Below are 17,898 nucleotides of genomic sequence, written 5' to 3' on the forward strand. Positions count from 1 at the left end.
TGTGAATTCCATTTGTGATAAATAATATGGCGGCTTATATTAAATTGAAATAAACAAAAACGCGTTCTCAAGTGGAAATAATCCCACCGGCAGTGCAAGACACAAAAAGATAAGCCAAAACTATTCTTTCCCGGTTTGTCGACATATTCAACGAGCACATGAATTTGTAGCTTTCTTTAAAATCTTCCGTTTGTTTTTCTAAAAAGCAGCTGGCCAGGCAACTTCCCGCCGAAGCAGGGTTAACTGGATTGTGACATTTCACAAATGGCTTACATGGAGGGGCGGACGTACGTACTAACGGTCGCACAATGACGTCATAACCAAAACCAAAGTTTCTCACATTCACGGGTTACCAATTTCGCTTAGCTATGGGGCTCCGCGCGAGCGCCGGAGCTCCACCATTACCTGACATTATTGTGTGAATTTCTTTTGTGATAAATAATATGGCGGCTTATATTAAATTGAAATACATGAAAACGCGTTCTCAAGTGGAAATAAACTCAGAAGTCCTCCCAGCGGCAGTGCAAGACACAAAAAAATAAGCCAAAACTTTTTAGAGAAGAACTTTCAAAAGAAATCGAAATAAATAGACGCACAAATTTGTTTGATTCCGATATGCCGATCTCAGCTTCGTTCGCATATTAAAACTGGAGTTTAAGTTCGGATAATTTGCTTTCGTGTAATTGTTGAGAAGAGTTTTTGTCTAGAATGAACGAATTTCAACTGAGCTTTAAAGTGCCCATAACGGAATTTTTTTATTTTCTTATCTGAATCTAAACATCACCCGAAGAACTTCCGCGAAAAATTTTTTCGATTTGCATAAAACGCAATTTTTTTATGAATTTTACAAATCTTTGAAATCCTATTTTATTGCGGTCCATCCGCCCCGCTGATAAGAATGCCGATGGGCTCACAATAGGGCCCCGTGACGTAGATTCAGGAACTCTCATGTCTATGCACTCACTTGACCTTCAGTAAAGTCCGTTCGCGGCAGAAAGAAAATCGTCAGATTCACCGTTAGGAAGGAAAAAATTAGCTCCAAATAAGTATATTCCATGGCAGAAAACGTATCTGACACGGAAAGTGAACAAACCACTGAAGAAAACAGCTAGGAAGAATTTGAAAGCGTCGAAGTCGAGCTGAGGCGATAGATGCCCACGAAACAAGTAATACGTGTGAAGATGATGATACACTCGAACCGTACGCGGACGAGCCGATAGCAGACGAAGAATGGCTAAAAAGATATCGTAAGGAACAAGAGGAGAAGCGACGACTCGAGAAAGATTTAACGAAACGCTTGGAGAATAGAGTGCGTGTTAGTGGATGGTAAAGTTCTCACCTTGCATTTTGCATACGCGCTCTTTATTATCATCTGTCAAAACTATGGCCAGTACTCACATACATTCGAACGAATTATTTTCCATGTAGGTGTACTTGTGGTAACTGTAGCCGTGATCTGCTAGAAAATATCAGCGAGTGCTACTGCCGCAAGGAACTGGAAGGCAATTGGGAAGCGCTGACTAGCGACATTGTTCTTTCGGAACTACAGGAGGGACACGTGTTGAACTGTGATAATAATAATATTTGTATTCAAGCTTGTTGCATCCATTGATACTAAGATAGTATCTTGAGAGACCTTGGTCTTTCCTATAAAGTTTACGAAATCCATTGTATCTTTTAGGTGCATACGTCTTGCGAAATGTTCGAAGTCTAACAAGAGTTGGCGGTTGGCGTCTAATGTAATTCGTGTCTGTCACCGGTGTCGGGACAAATTTGAGCCCTTTAGAAATAACGCTAACAGGCTGTTGCTAAATTTGTTGGTTTGAAAAATTCTTTATGAATTTTTCGTGTTTTTCTCTTTGTGTCTCAATCCGTTTTTAAGCCATTTTTTCTGCGCTCTTTGTGCTTGTTATTTGTTTTGTGCCCTTTTTTATTTTGAACCCCCGTTGTGGTGGTTAGGTTTTCAGAGATAACACTGTTATACTTTTCAACATTTTTATTGTTTGCAGAATTCTGCAACGCATGTGTGTACAACATTTGTTTGAGCTCGTTGAATTCTTGCTGCAGTTTATCTACCTTATCTACATCGTGGTTTACAATGTTTTCTGTGTTCGCCGAGTGCGATTGTTCTCGCATCGATCTATTTACATCAGTGCTAGCATTTGTGCTGTTATTTTTTGAGAGCTTGGTCTCAACGAAACTTCGCGGATCTCACGGTCTATGAGAATATATATCAAAACAATTACGCCATATTTTATAAAACTTGCGACTGAGTTAACACTGAGGTCAAACTATAAACCTCAGAAGGTTACAACGCTTAGAATGTCACAAGCGGGTGTGAATATTTATCGACGGAAAGCTTACCATTCGCTTTTCCCTGCTCCTCTTCGAAGGTGTCTCTTGGTCTAGGTCTCTCCTTTTGCTTAGCATGTTTTGAAGGATAAACACAAACGCCGATGTCATCCTACTTCAGTTCACGTTTTAAGTTTAAACCTGAATTCATCAGCCTTGTGAAATCCTCGTCATTGAACTACATCGAGCACAAGGACGAGGTCTTTCCAAGCGGCCACATCTTCCTCCGCTCCAGTATAAAATCGATCCATTTCTTGCGCCTCCTCAGTCTTTCCGGGCATGTGGTGCCAAAGAAAGGAATCTTGTGCATGCTTATTCCATTCGCTTTGTCTATGATGTTTCCACATCTCGCTGCAACACATCTTTCCGGCATTTTCAAGAAACGTGCAGAAATACCGCGACTTGTTTTCAGTGACATTCAGAGAAAGGCTGAGGTCACGTGTTCCTGAATCTACGTCACAGCTCTTGCTAAACCGAGAGGAGACTAATGCGAATGGTGGGCCAAAATGGTGGCAAATTTAAAGGTCTTATAAAATTCATTAAAAATTCGTGTTGAATGCAAATCGAAAAATTTTTTCACTGAAGTTCTTAGGGTGATGTTTACATTCAGATGAGAAAATAAAAAAAATTCCGTTATGGGCACTTTAAGATAAAACAAAGCCAAAAAGTCATTCATGGAATATGATAATGAGTCACGGAACAACATAACTCACGGACTTGCGATAATATTCAGAACCCCTCTGTTTGGGAACTCCACAATATTTACCACTATAAGTATTATTATAAAAGGTTCTTCACTGTTATTCAAACTCCTTTTGTTCTCTACAGGTAAAATTTGCCTTTCAACCAACCGATTTATCGGCTGTAGCCCGTACTTGTTACCGTATCATTCCCAACACCCTTACATAAAACATGCTCATTCAAAAGTTCAAGACCGGCGATGCTGCGAGATGAAGTAAAAAAAAAACGCCAGCTAAGTAAAGAAAGGTGAGATAAATAGTTTTATTGGCAGGTAGCTATAAATACAAACCTTTGCGATGTTTACTCGAATATCTTAATTTGTCATGCAAATGAAGAACCCTGCTGAAAGAGTGGCTGTATTCTAATAAGTTTTCAATGTTTCTTATGAACTGTCAAAGTTCTGTCCCAATCCTCAATAAAATTCAAGTTCAGGAAAGGCGGGCTTATGATCGTCATGACAGGACAACTGGATAAATATTGCTTCCATGCAAAACTAATTATAATATTGATTAATAAAAAGGCAGCTGCAAAAAGTCTTCGCTTTAAAAGACAGACAAATTGATGACCTGAAACTGAAAATTTGGGACGAACATCATCGTAAGGCTATTGTCATTATAAATTCTGCACACATCGTTCCATTTATAAATAAGCAACAACAGCATAAGTCTTGGACCAAAACGTCCAGAACCTTTTAAGAGAAAACATTTAAAAATGATCAACGACAGCCACATCGAGCGAAATGAATCGCAAACTGAAACTTTGGGAAGTAACTCAAATACTGAGACTATCGTCATCATAAATTGTCTGCTCAATGTTCCATTGATTTTCATATCCATTATTGGAAATGCTTTGGTGTTGGCCGGCATATTGAGGACTCCTTCACTTCATTCACCGTCCGCCGTATTTCTGTGTTTGCTCGCCGTGTCAGACCTTCTCGTTGGTTTTGTAACACAGCCAGTTTACATTGCGAACTCATTAAAACCTCACCCGTCCTTGCACGAAGCAATGTTCACGTTAAGCACCATAACCTGTGGCGTTTCGCTGGAAATGATGGCGGCAATAAGCGTTGATCGATTTATGGCTCTTCACTATCACATGCGATATCCGGACTTGATGACCACAAAACGTGCAATATATACATCGGTGACTCTTTGGCTTGTTAGCCTTCTTTTATCATGCCTTATTTTTTGGAACAAAGATGTGTTTTTCTTTGCCCTTGCTACAGCCATTGCCATATGCATCTTAATCTCTACTTTATCTTACGTTCAAATTTATCGCATTGTTCGGCAGCATCAGATACAGATTCACGCTCAACAACAGGTTATGCAGAACCTAGATGCTGGAGATCATGATAATATGAACATGTTGCGACTGAAGACAAGTGCTATGAACACCTTTATATATTACATGTGTATGATACTGTGCTATTCGCCACTGTTGACCTCCTTGTTGGTTTTATCGAAGTACGGCAAAGTGGCATATGCATGGGACTTTGCAGACACTGTCTGTTATATGAATTCCTCTATTAACCCATTTCTGTACTGTTGGCGACTTAGCGAGCTTCGAGGAGCAATTTTCAAAATACGTATAAGATTGACTTTTGTTATTAAATTTAGCAGAAAAACTAACGCGGAGAGATTTCGACGTTTCGATGACATCCTGTCATCATTATCAAGAAAATGAAGAAAATTTTACATAAGTAAGTAGACAAAACTAAACTGAAAACAATAGTCTATTGGATGTCATCGAAACGTCGAAATCTCTCCGCGTTAGTTTTTCTGCTAAATTTTCAAAATAGTACGAAATATGTTATGCAAACAGTCTGAGGAAAACTAATAAGTGGTTCAGAAGATTGTCTTAAATGGGTAGACCACGTTGTTGTAAAGGACGGCGATGTTAGTACATGTAATGGTAAATTGAACAAATAAATCATAATAACTCATGGATATTTCATAGCAAGCAGTACAGAAATGAACTAACAACTATCTTTGAAAAATTCGCACAATCAAGCGAATAAATGTTAGCTTTTTTTATGAAAATGGAATCACACTTCAATATTTTACATTCGATTTAAACGAATTTCAAAGTTGTTAAAAAGACAAATACTCACACATCTTACTCTCTACCTTTATATCTTAAGGCCTGGTCAAACGGTGCATGATTGTTGATAATTGTTGAGCGTTCGAAACTATCATCAACAATCATGCACAATCACGTGCGTGGTCAAACGGCAATGATAGTTGATGATTGTTGTCGCGTGACCACATACATGTGTATGATTTTCATATATTCACAATCACGAAATTACTTTGATTAGAAAAATTATTTCACGAATAAATTTGTCGCAATAAAATAAATACGAAATAGAACTTTAGCTTTATATTTACATTTTTCTAGAAATAGAAACATATAAAGTTTCCCATGTCTTGGTATGTTGACGAGTTTTAATTTGCTTCAATTGCATATATATAGCGAGGGGAGAGGTATAAAAGGCAATGTTTTTGTGAAGGAGTATTATTTACGTCGATAACAGGCCCAACAAATCCTGCTTATAAATTTATGGGAGTATTTCTTGTTTATACGAGTGCATTTTACACCGACTGACAACAAATCCCATTTACCTCCAGCTCTCACTTGGCCTTTTCTGTTGCTTCTCTGCTGTGGTAATCCTCTCGAGCAATATCCCACAGGCAAGGGCGAACCTCGTCTTCTTCAATACGGTGTTGAAGTTGTTTGTTACTCCATCTTGGTATTTTTCTAGCCTTAATAGTCTCTTGAGTCACAACAGTTTGCTCCGACACAGCAGCCATTTTTCAAAATGGACGCTGAAAAGCTTCAACATTTCGCGCGCATTTCACCGGCTGCCGGCGACGCTGGCTGAGCGCGGGAAGGCATGAGCTTGTCGATTTTAGGGGGAAAACAGCTGACAGAAAAACTATCATTAACAATCATGAAGAATTTGAACACGCTCAAACTGCATGATTGTCTATGGTTGCGCGTGATAGTTGGTGGTCAAACGAGAGCGCGCGTTCCAACAATTATCAACAATCATCACCGTTTGACCAGGGCTTAATGAATCGGACTCTTGATATAGTGAACAATTTTGGTTGCCTAGCACGTGACCTAAATCTTGCTGTTTTCAGCATTGTAATACACTGTTAGTATTGCTTTCTGCGTTCAAACGACGGCTCCTGTTGCGTTTTATAACATCGGAAGAAGCTTTCAATCTTGTTAAAAATGCCATTTTCGCTTTATCCAAGTGGACGTAAATATAGAATTACATCAAGCGTTTGAGATGATTGTCTCCAGGCATTAGCAAACTTTCAGTGTTTAGATTTGTTCTGGTGAATCGATCTTATCGCTCACACTGGACCCCAAATAAAATTTATTGCGGCTTCTGTCCGCGTTTTATAATATCGGAAGGTGCTTTCAATCTCGCTAAAGTCGCTACTTTGGCTGTATCTAAGTGAACGTAAATATAGAAATACATCAAGCGTTTGCGATGATTATCGCTATACATTAGCAAACTTTCAGTGTTTACATTTGTTCTCGTGAATCGATCTTAGCGCTCACACTGGGCCCCGAATGAAATTTATTGCGAAGCTGAAGTTTTAGTTTCCTATTTTACCCTTAGCCTTTCACTCACGTTTTTTCCTTGAATCTTTCAAGTAAATTGAAAGTGTGTTTCTTTTTTTTTTTTTGCATTTCTCATAGTGAAAGCAACAACAACCGTAATGTAGTGTTCTCTATTCCAGTATTTACCAGACAACATTATCCTAAGATCCTGAAGATGAGATTAATAATTGTATTTGTAAGTTGTTGACCACCAACTAACCAACAAAGACAACCAATAAAGAATACGCGAATGAACAGGGAATACCGCCAGATGTTTGTCTATCGCTTCTTCTCCTTCCATTTTGCGCGAAATCCCTGTTGACTTGGACGACAATCTCAGCCTTGACCGGCTTTCGACCCGCCGCTTTTAGTCACCAAAATAAGAAGCTTCCCCTTAGTTTCATTGTAGTTTCGGTCAATGAAAGGAGTTAGCAGACAACACACCTGCTAGTGTTTTCTTTTAAGAATAACTTATTGGTTGAGTCTATTTTAAGTCCTTGTTTTCTTTTTTTCCGTAATGGCGGCTGATGGTGAATTTATGCACTGTACGTAATTCATGAATAATTTATGATTTTGATTAAATTATGATTAAATTAATATAAAGTTTACACCTGATCGAGACGGCGAGGGAGCCAGTGAAACTCAGTCCGCATCATGAGATAAGTAACTTACTATCTCCGCTTCCACAGGGTGCACCGAACCGACTGAAAGGGCAAAATACTCTGCCTTTACTCCGGCATTCGTCAGTCGTTGTCCTTTTCGTTGAACTTTGCTTATTCATCGCCTGCGTTTTCGTTTTTTTTTTCTCTCCCTTTCTATTATTTCCTTGTTTGTCGACATATTCAACGAGTACATGAATTTGTAGCTTTCTTCAAAATCTTCCGTTTGTTTTTTTTTTTAAAGCAGCTGGCCACGCAACTTCCCGCCGAAGCAGGGTTAACTGGATTGTGACATTTCACAAATGGCTTAGATGGAGGGGCGGACGTACGTACTGACGGTCGCACAATGACGTCATAATCAAAACCAAAGTCTCTCGCATTCACGGGTTACCAATTTTGCTCAGCTATGGGGCTCCGCGCGAGCGCCGGAGCTCCGCTACGATTGACATCATTGTGTTAATTTCATTTGTGATAAATAAATATGGCGGCTTAGATTAAATTGAAATAAATGAAGACGAGTTCTCAAGCGGAAATAAACTCAGAAGTCCTCCCAGCGGCAGTGCAAGACACAAAAAAATAAGCCAAAACTTTTTAGAAAAGAACTTTCAAAAGAAATCGAAATAAATAGACGCACAAATTTGTTTGATTCTGATATGCCGATCTCAGCTTCGCTCGCATATTAAAACTGGAGTTTAAGTTCGGATAATTTGCTTTCGTGTAATTGTTGAGAAGAGTTTTTGTCTGGAATGAACGAATTTTAACTGAGCTTTAAGATAAAACAAAGCCAAAAAGTCATTAATGGAATATGATAACGAGTCACGGACAATGAGACGACAATGAGTCACGGAACAACATAACTCACGGACTTGCAATAATACTCAGAACCCCTCTGTTTGTGAACTCCACAATATTTACCACTATAAGTATTATTATAAAAGGTTCTTCACTGTTATTCAAACTCCTTTTGTTCTCTACAGGTAAAATTTGCCTTACAACCAACCGATTTATCGGCTGTAGCCCGTACTTGTTGCCGTATCATTCCCAACATCCTTACATTAAACGTGGTCATTCAAAAGTTCAAGACCGGCGATGCTGCGAGATGAAGTAAAAAAAAAACGCCAGCTAAGTAAAAAAAGATAAGATAAGTAGTTTTATTGGCAGGTAGCTATAAATACAAACCTTTGCGATGTATACTCGAATATCTTAATTTTTCATGCAAATGAAGACCCCTGCTGAAAGAGTGGCTGTATTCTAATAAGTTTTCAATGTTTCTTATGAACTGTCAAAGTTCTGTCCCAATCCTCAATAAAATTCAAGTTCAGGAAAGGCGTGCTTATGATCGTCATGACAGGACAACTGGATAAATATTGCTTCCATGCAAAACTAATTACAATATTGATTAATAAAAAGGCAGCTGCAAAAAGTCTTCGCTTTAAAAGACAGTCAAATTGATGACCTGAAACTGAAAATTTGGGACGAACATCATCGTAAGGCTGTTGTCATTATAAATTCGCAACACATCGTTCCATTTATAAATAAGCAACAACTGCACAAGTCTTGGACCAAAACGTCCAGAACCTTTTAAGACAAAACAATTAAAAATGATCAACGACAGCTACATCGAGCGAAATGAATCGCAAACTGAAACTTTTGGAAGTAACTCAAATACTGAGGCTGTCGTCATCATAAATTGTCTGCTTAATGTTCCATTGATTTTCATATCCATTATCGAAAATGCTTTGGTGTTGGCCGGCATATTGAGGACTCCTTCGCTTCATTCACCGTCCACCGTATTTCTGTGTTTGCTCGCCATGTCAGACCTTCTCGTTGGTCTCTCGTCTTCGCAACACATCGTTCCATTTATAAATAAGCAACAACTGCACAAGTCTTGGACCAAAACGTCCAGAACCTTTTAAGACAAAACAATTAAAAATGATCAACGACAGCTACATCGAGCGAAATGAATCGCAAACTGAAACTTTTGGAAGTAACTCAAATACTGAGGCTGTCGTCATCATAAATTGTCTGCTTAATGTTCCATTGATTTTCATATCCATTATCGAAAATGCTTTGGTGTTGGCCGGCATATTGAGGACTCCTTCGCTTCATTCACCGTCCACCGTATTTCTGTGTTTGCTCGCCATGTCAGACCTTCTCGTTGGTCTTGTAACTCAGCCAGTTTACATTGCGAACTCATTAAAACCTCACCCGTCCTTGCACGACGCAATGTTCACGACGGTAAGCACCATAACCTGTGGCGTTTCGCTGGAAATGATGGCAGCAATAAGCGTTGATCGATTTATGGCTCTTCACTATCACATGCGATATCCGGACTTGATGACCACAAAACGAGCAATATATACATCGGTGACTCTTTGGCTTGTTAGCATTCTTTTATCATGCCTTATTTTTTGGAACAAAGATGTGTTTTTCTTTGCCCTTGCTACAGCCATTGCCATATGCATCTTAATCTCTACTTTATCTTACGTTCAAATTTATCGCATTGTTCGGCAGCATCAGATACAGATTCACGCTCAACAACAGGTTATGCAGAACCTAGATGCTGTAGATCATGATGATATGAACATGTTGCGACTGAAGACAAGTGCTATGAACACCTTTATATATTACATGTGTATGATACTGTGCTATTCGCCACTGTTGACCTCCTTGTTGGTTTTATCGATGTATGGCAAAGTTACATATGCATGGGACTTTGCAGACACTGTCTGCTATATGAATTCCTCTATTAACCCATTTCTGTACTGTTGGCGACTGAGCGAGCTTCGAGGAGCAATTTTCAAAATAGTACGAAATATGTTATGCAAACAGTCTGAGGAAAACTATTTAAAAGTGGATCAGACGATTGTCTTAAATGGGTAGACCACGTTTTTGTAAAAGACGGCGATGTTAGTACATGTAATGGTAAATTGAACAAATAAATCATAATAACTCATGGATATTTCATAGCAAGCAGTACAGAAATGAACTAACAACTATCTTTGAAAAATTCGCACAATTAACCGAATAAATGTTAGCTTTTTTTATGAAAATGGAATCACACTTCAATATTTTACATTCGATTTAAACGAATTTCAAAGTTGTTAAAAAGACAAATACTCACACATCTTACTCTCTACTTTTATATCTTAAGGCCTGGTCAAATGGTGCATGATTGTTGATGATTGTTGAGCGTTCGAAACTATCATCAACAATCATGCACAATCACGTGCGTGGTCAAACGGCAATGATAGTTGATGATTGTTGTCGCGTGACCACATACATGTTTATGATTTTCATATATTCACAATCACGAAATTACTTTGATTAGAAAAATTATTTGGTGAAGAAATTTGTCGCAATAAAATAAATACGAAATAGAACTTTAGCTTTATATTTACATTTTTCTAGAAATAGAAACATATAAAGTTTCCCATGTCTTGGTATGTTGACGAGTTTTAATTTGCTTCAATTGCATATATATAGCGAGGGGAGAGGTATAAAAGGCAATGTTTTTGTGAAGGAGTATTATTTACGTCGATAACAGGCCCAACAAATCCTGCTTATAAATTTATGGGAGTATTTCTTGTTTATACGAGTGCATTTTACACCGACTGACAACAAATCCCATTTACCTCCAGCTCTCACTTGGCCTTTTCTGTTGCTTCTCTGCTGTGGTAATCCTCTCGAGCAATATCCCACAGGCAAGGGCGAACCTCGTCTTCTTCAATACGGTGTTGAAGTTGTTTGTTACTCCATCTTGGTATTTTTCTAGCCTTAATAGTCTCTTGAGTCACAACAGTTTGCTCCGACACAGCAGCCATTTTTCAAAATGGACGCTTCAACATTTCGCGCGCATTTCACCGGCTGCCGGCGACGCTGGCTGAGCGCGGGAAGGCATGAGCTTGTCGATTTTAGGGGGAAAACAGCTGACAGAAAAACTATCAGTAACAATCATGAAGAATTTGAACACGCTCAAACTGCATGATTGTCTATGATTGCGCGTGATAGTTGGTGGTCAAAGGAGAGGGCGCGTTCCAACAATGATCAACAATCATTACCGTTTGACTGGGGCTTAATGAATCGGACTCTTGATACATGTGAACAATTTTGGTTGTCTAGCACGTGACCTAAATCTTGCTGTTTTCAGCATTGTAATACACTGTATTGCTTTCTGCGTTCAAACGACGGCTCCTGTCGCGTTTTATAAGATCGGAAGAAGCTTTCAATCTTGTTAAAAATGCCATTTTCGCTTTATCCAAGTGGACGTAAATATAGAAATACATCAAGTGTTTGAGATGATTGTCTCCAGGCATTACCAAACTTTCAGTGTTTAGATTTGTTCTGGTGAATCGATCTTATCGCTCATACTGGACCCCAAATAAAATTTATTGCGGCTTCTGTCCGCGTTTTATAACATCGTAAGATGCTTTCAATCTTGCTAAAGTCGCTATTTTGGCTGTATCCAAGTGAACGTAAATATAGAAATACATCAAGCGTTTGCGATGATTATCGCTATACATTAGCAAACTTTCAGTGTTTACATTTGTTCTCGTGAATCGATCTTAGCGCTCACACTGGGCCCCGAATGAAATTTATTGCGAAGCTGAAGTTTAAGTTTCCTATTTTACCGTTAGCCTTTCACTCACGTTTTTGCCTTGAATCTTTCAAGTAAATTGAATGTGTGTTTCCTTTTTTTGCATTTCTCATAGTGAAAACAACAGGAACCGTAATGTAGTGTTCTCTATTCCAGTATTTACCAGACAACATTCCCCACAACTCGATCCTGAAGATGAGATTAATAATATTGTATTTGTAAGTTGTTGACAACCAACCAACCAACCAACCAACCAACAAATAAAGACAACCAATAAAGAATACGCGAATGAACAGGGAATACCGCCAGATGTTTGTCTATCACTTCTTCTCCTTCCATTTTGCGCGAAATCTATGTTGACTTGGACGACAATCTAGGCCTTGAGCGGCTATCGACCCGCCCCTTTTAGTCACCAAAATAAGGAGTTGTCCCTTAGTTTCATTGTAGTTTCGGTCAATGGAAGGAGTTAGCAGACAACACACCTGCTACTGTTTTCTTTTAAGAATAACCTATTTGTTGAGTCTATTTAAAGTCCTTGTTTTTTTTTTCCCGTAATGGCGGCTGATGGTGAATTTATGCACTGTAAGTAATTCATGAATAATTTATGATTTTGTTTAAATTATGATTAAATTAATATAAAGTTTACCCCTTATAGAGACGGCGAGGGAGCGAGTGAAACTCAGTCCGCATCATGAGATAAGTAACTTACTATCTCTGCTTCCACAGGGTGCACTGAACCGACTGAAAGGGCAAAATACTCTGCCTTTACTCTGGCATTCGTCAGTACATGAATTTGTAGCTTTCTTCAAAATCTTCCGTTTGTTGTTTTTTAGAAGCAGCTGGCCACGCAACTTCCCGCCGAAGCACGGTTAACTGGATTGTGACATTTCACAAATGGCTTAGATGGAGGGGCGGACGTACGTACTGACGGTCGCACAATGACGTCATAACCAAAACCAAAGTTTCTCGCATTCACGGGTTACCAATTTTGCTTAGCTATGGGGCTCCGCGCGAGCGCCGGAGCTCCGCTGCGATTGACATCATTGTGTTAATTTCATTTGTGATAAATAATATGGCGGCTTAGATTAAATTGGAATAAATGAAGACCAGTTCTCAAGCGGAAATAAACTCAGAAGTCCTTCCAGAGGCAGTGCAAGTCACAAAAACATGCGCCAAAACTTTGTAGAAAAGACATTCTAAGAGAAATCAAAATAAATAGACGCACAAATTTGTTTGATTCCGTTATTCCGATCTCAGCTTCTTTCGCGTATTAAAACTGGAGTTTAAGTTCGGATAATTTGCGTTCGTGTAATTGTTGAAAGCGGTTTTTGTCTAGAATGAACGAATTTAAACTGAGCTTTAAGATAAAACAAAGCCAAAAAGTCATTCATGGAATATGATAACGAGTCACGGACAATGAGACGACAATGAGTCACGGAAGAATTTAACTCACCGATACCATATTCTCACCATATTCAGAACCACTCTGTTTGTGAACTCCACAACATTTAACACCATAAGTATTATTATAAAGGGTTCTTCACTGTTATTCAAATTATTTTTGTTCTCTACGGGTAAAATTTGCTTTACAACCAACCGATTTATCGATTGTAGCCCGTACTTGTTGCCGTATTCCCAACACTTTTACATTAAACATGCTCATTCAAAAGATCAAGACCGGCGATGCTTCGAGATGAAGTAAAAAAAAAACGCCAGCTAAGTAAAGAAAGATAAGATAAGTAGTTTTATTGGCAGGTAGCTATAAATACAAACCTTTGCGATTTTTACCCGAATTTCTTAATTTGTCATGCAAACGAAGGATCCTGCTGAAAGAGTGGCTGTATTCTAATAAGTTTTCAATGGTTCTTATGACTGTCAAAGTTCTGTCCCAATCTTCAATGAAATTCAAGTTCAGTAAAAGGGTGCTTATGATCGTCATAACCGGACAACTAGATAAATATTGCTTCCATGCAAAACGGATTACACTATTGATTAATAAAAAGGCAGCTGCAAAAAGTTTTTGGCCTAGAAAGTAAAGACTGTCGCTTAAAATGACAGATAAATTGATGACCTGAAACTGAAAATTCGGGACGAACGTCATCGTAAAGCTATTCTCATTATAAATTTTGCACTCATCGTTCCATTTATAAATAAGCAATAACTGAGGCAGCTGCACAAGTCTTGGACCAAAACGTCGAGAATCTTTTAAGAGAAAACATTTAAAAATGATCAACGACAGCTATATCGAGAGAAATGAATCGCAAACTGAAAATTTGGGACGTAACTCAAACACTGAGACTATCGTCATCATAAATTGTCTGCTCAATCTTCCATTGATTTTCATATCCATTATCGGCAATGCTTTGGTGTTGGCCGGCATATTGAGGACTCCTTCACTTCATTCACCGTCTGCTGTATTCCTGTGCTTCCTCGCCATGTCAGACCTTCTCGTTGGTTTTGTAACACAGCCAGTCTACATTGCGACCGAACTAAAACCTAACCCGTCCATATACGACGCAATGTTCACGTTAACCGCTTTAACGGGTGGCGTTTCGCTGGGAATGATGGCGGTAATAAGCGTTGACCGGTTTATGGCTCTTTACTATCACATGCGATATCCGGAGCTGATGACCACAAAACGTGCAATATATACATCGGTGACTCTTTGGCTTGTTAGCATTCTTTTATCATGTCTTATTTTTTGGAACAAAGATGTGTATTTTTTGGCCATTGCTGTTGGTATTGCCATATGCATATTAATTTCTACTTTATCTTACATCCAAATTTATCGCATTGTTCGGCAGCATCAGATACAGATTCATACTCAACAACAGGCTGTACAGAATCTAAATGCTGAAGGTGACATCAACATGATGCGAATGAAGACGAGTGCTGTAAATACCTTTATATATTACATGTGTATGATCCTATGTTATTCTCCAGTGTTAACCTCCATGTTCATTTTAGCGATAAACGGCAAAGCATCAAATGGTTGGAACTTTGCAGACACTGTGTGCTTTATGAATTCTTCTATCAATCCATTTCTGTACTGTTGGCGACTGAGCGAGCTTCGAGCAGCAGTTTTAAAAATTATACGACAAATGCTGTGTAAGCAGTCACAGGAAAGTTAATGACTTAGGTGTATTTGTTAAAAGAGTAGATCTTAGAGTTGTAGAAGAGAGAGAGATCGGTGTTAGCGAAGGATAAAACAGACCAGCAGATCATAATAAGACCAAACAAGCATGTAGCCAATTATAAACTCGTATCTGGCATTTCACTTCCTTCTGCGTCATTTTATGCTACGAACGAACGTACCATGTGGTAAAGGAAGAGTAGATAACGTAGGCGTACCAGACGACATTTCTAAGGAGCTGCCGTATTACCTCCAAAAATAGAACCTAGCAACATCTTCAATTCTTCCAGTATTACAGAAATTACAAGATTCTTTGGATGAATCTTGAAGAGCATGAAAAAGCAATCCAGCACATGCATCTGTAAAGCAAATAATTGATTTCGATAGTCATAGGACCAACTGCGTCGTTTAATGAAGAAATGGAAGAGCTCCATGTAATACGTGTAATGTAGAGCTCCATGTAACATAAAACAGGGAAATGATTGGGACTTGAGACACTGTCGCTTTTCTGAACTCATCTGTCAATTAATTTCTATACTGTTGGCAACTTAGCTTGCCTCCGAGCACAATTTAAAAATTATACGAAATATATTATGCAAGCAGTTAGATAAAAATTAATCAATATGGCTTAGATGTATTTCAATAAAATGGGCAGATCACAGAGAGTTATAGCAGAGAGTGCTGTTAATTTCAAATAAACAAAAAAATTTGTAGTGAATTCGAAAAACGGTACTGCCTTTCACTTCCTTCTATCTCAGCAGCCACTGGTTATCGTCTGGTCGTGAGAATATGCAACAGCCGGAAGTTTGTCGGAACCCTTTTTGATCTAAGAATATCACTCACAAATCAATCACCCTTAGCTTAAGCGATGGTGACCACAGAGACCTGACAGTTTAACACAGCTAGCAGTAGATTAAAAGCGATCACCTAATGGAAATGTTAGTCATACTGAGGAGATGAACAGATAGATTGAGAGACATTTTTATCATGTCGCTGGATTAGACATGGTCTATATGGTCTAAAGACTGTCTCTCCCTTCATCCAGTTCGTGACTACTTTAGTCGCGCACTTCTTACTCAGTTCCTAACTCTTCAAATTCACATAATCGCAATTTAAATATGTATTCGAATATCTTCGCCGAGTAACTTTGAAACGCCACGAAGGAGCTTCTTGTCCTTAAGTTCACTTTTCAGTCGAACATATGAAAGTTAGTGTCAGAGCTTCCAGATTTCTTTACTTGCACATTGGTAATTTGAAGCCTCTCTAAACAGTACATCCCAACTTCTTCTAAATACAGCCGCAATGTATTCTATCATGTTGACGCAAATGACGCGCACAAAGTCTCGTCAGCCTCTTTAGATGTCATGTATAGAGCGTTAGCGTATCATGGCAGTTACTTAAGCCCTCTAGGTTGTGGAAAACTGAAAGCTCTTTTTTATTGTTGTAGCCAAAGAAGGTTTCTACATATTAATATATGCGAGTAAGAAATGTCAGTGTTAGCTTTTGTTTTAATTAAACTTAGAAGACAGGTGATCGCATGATAAAATATGCAAACTTAAACTACCATATTTTAAAAGCTTACCGTCGTTGACATCTATGGAAACGAATTTGACAAGTTTGCTACCCAACATGCTTCCTGACACGAGGCGAGACTGCAGCGGTTCTATTTCCTTGTACCCAGTCCCTCGAAATCGCACTGTAAAGTCAACTGCCACGTGTGTCTTGTTCCTAAAATGTTTACATTACAAAACGAATTATGAGCAGGTTGCAGATTTAGGGAGGTGAAGAGGTCGTTTTGACTAAAAGGTGGTTAATAAGTTTGAGTCTAGCGTAAAAGTGAATTAATTAAAACAAAAATGTTGTTATTTATTATTATTATTATTATTATTATTATTATTATTATTATTATTATTATTACTATTATTATTTTTGTTATTGTTATTGTTATTGTTATTGTTATTGTTATTGTTATTGTTATTGTTATTGTTATTGTTATTGCGGGTTTTTTTTTCCATTTTTTTATGAGGAAGGGTTTTGCGGTCCGTTGTCCCTTTGTTTTGCAATACACTAGGAAAGATACAAATACACCACAACGCCTCATTTTTTTTTTTATAAAGATCTTTAGAAGCTGTATAGAAGATTTTGATTATTTTGCAAAGGTTATAATTTGGTATCACCATGAAACTTCAATATACGTTTAGTTGATCTAGTGTCACTTGGCACAACAAAATCCCACAACGGGAAGACATCTGAGAGAATAGAATAGTAAACCTTCTTGTTTAAAAGAAACTGTCGCAGTCATATATCCAGATTGGTTATTTACCGAACGATTTTCTACGGTTGCATAACGGATCCCCAGTGCCGAAAACTCAGTTCTGCTTAAACGACATTTAACTGGGAAAATAATTGCCCCAGTCGAACAATACGAACAAATTTCTTCCCACAACATTTGAAAGGAAAGAATTGAGTAATAAGGCATCCAACGGAAGCATGCAGGATTTAACACTGGGTGTGATAGTGATACTTGACAATATTACGGTGAAACGCTGCATATTTGCGTTTAATAATAACGCCGTAGGGTTGTTGAAACGCCAAGTTAGAAGAGACTGGAAAGATGTTGCGAGTTTCTATAGGGGTTTTGCGTCGCCTTGATTGTCTAAATAAAACTGTGATTTACTGTACATTATTTCCTTTGATATTTTCGGTGTGACAGATGTGACTAAATTAAAAGAAAAATTGCAATGCTTAATGTAAATAAACAAACAAAAAAATTCAATTGCCCCCTCCAGAACATATGGATA

General features: G+C 38.3%; 4 protein-coding genes across 4 annotated transcripts in view; 3 read left to right on the top strand and 1 right to left on the bottom strand.

Moving 5' to 3' along the window:
• The window catches only part of LOC146480968 (uncharacterized), a 98,331-nt gene that overhangs the window by 72,434 nt on the left and 7,999 nt on the right, over positions 1-17,898 (bottom strand). Inside the window, exon 6 of the mRNA XM_085108679.1 lies at positions 16,680-16,825. Coding sequence (XP_084964805.1) covers positions 16,680-16,825 — 146 coding nt within the window. The remainder of the gene's footprint in view (positions 1-16,679; positions 16,826-17,898) is intronic.
• Positions 3,674-5,162, top strand: LOC146480971 (melanocyte-stimulating hormone receptor-like). Its single transcript, XM_085108561.1, has 2 exons — positions 3,674-4,678; positions 4,892-5,162. The coding sequence occupies exons 1-2, from the start codon at positions 3,805-3,807 to the stop codon at positions 4,927-4,929; spliced, it is 912 nt and encodes a 303-aa protein (XP_084964687.1). The 5' UTR covers positions 3,674-3,804; the 3' UTR covers positions 4,930-5,162.
• Positions 9,300-10,250, top strand: LOC146480972 (melanocyte-stimulating hormone receptor-like). The gene has a single exon (XM_085108971.1). The coding sequence runs from the start codon at positions 9,300-9,302 to the stop codon at positions 10,248-10,250; it is 951 nt and encodes a 316-aa protein (XP_084965097.1).
• Positions 14,182-15,717, top strand: LOC146480973 (melanocyte-stimulating hormone receptor-like). The gene has a single exon (XM_085108562.1). It carries the CDS (start codon positions 14,190-14,192, stop codon positions 15,093-15,095), a length of 906 nt encoding a protein of 301 aa, XP_084964688.1. The 5' UTR covers positions 14,182-14,189; the 3' UTR covers positions 15,096-15,717.

The sequence above is a fragment of the Pavona decussata genome, unplaced genomic scaffold (genome assembly GCF_977016875.1).
Source record: "Pavona decussata unplaced genomic scaffold, jaPavDecu1.1 SCAFFOLD_51, whole genome shotgun sequence".
NCBI classification, from domain to species: Eukaryota; Metazoa; Cnidaria; class Anthozoa; order Scleractinia; family Agariciidae; genus Pavona; species Pavona decussata.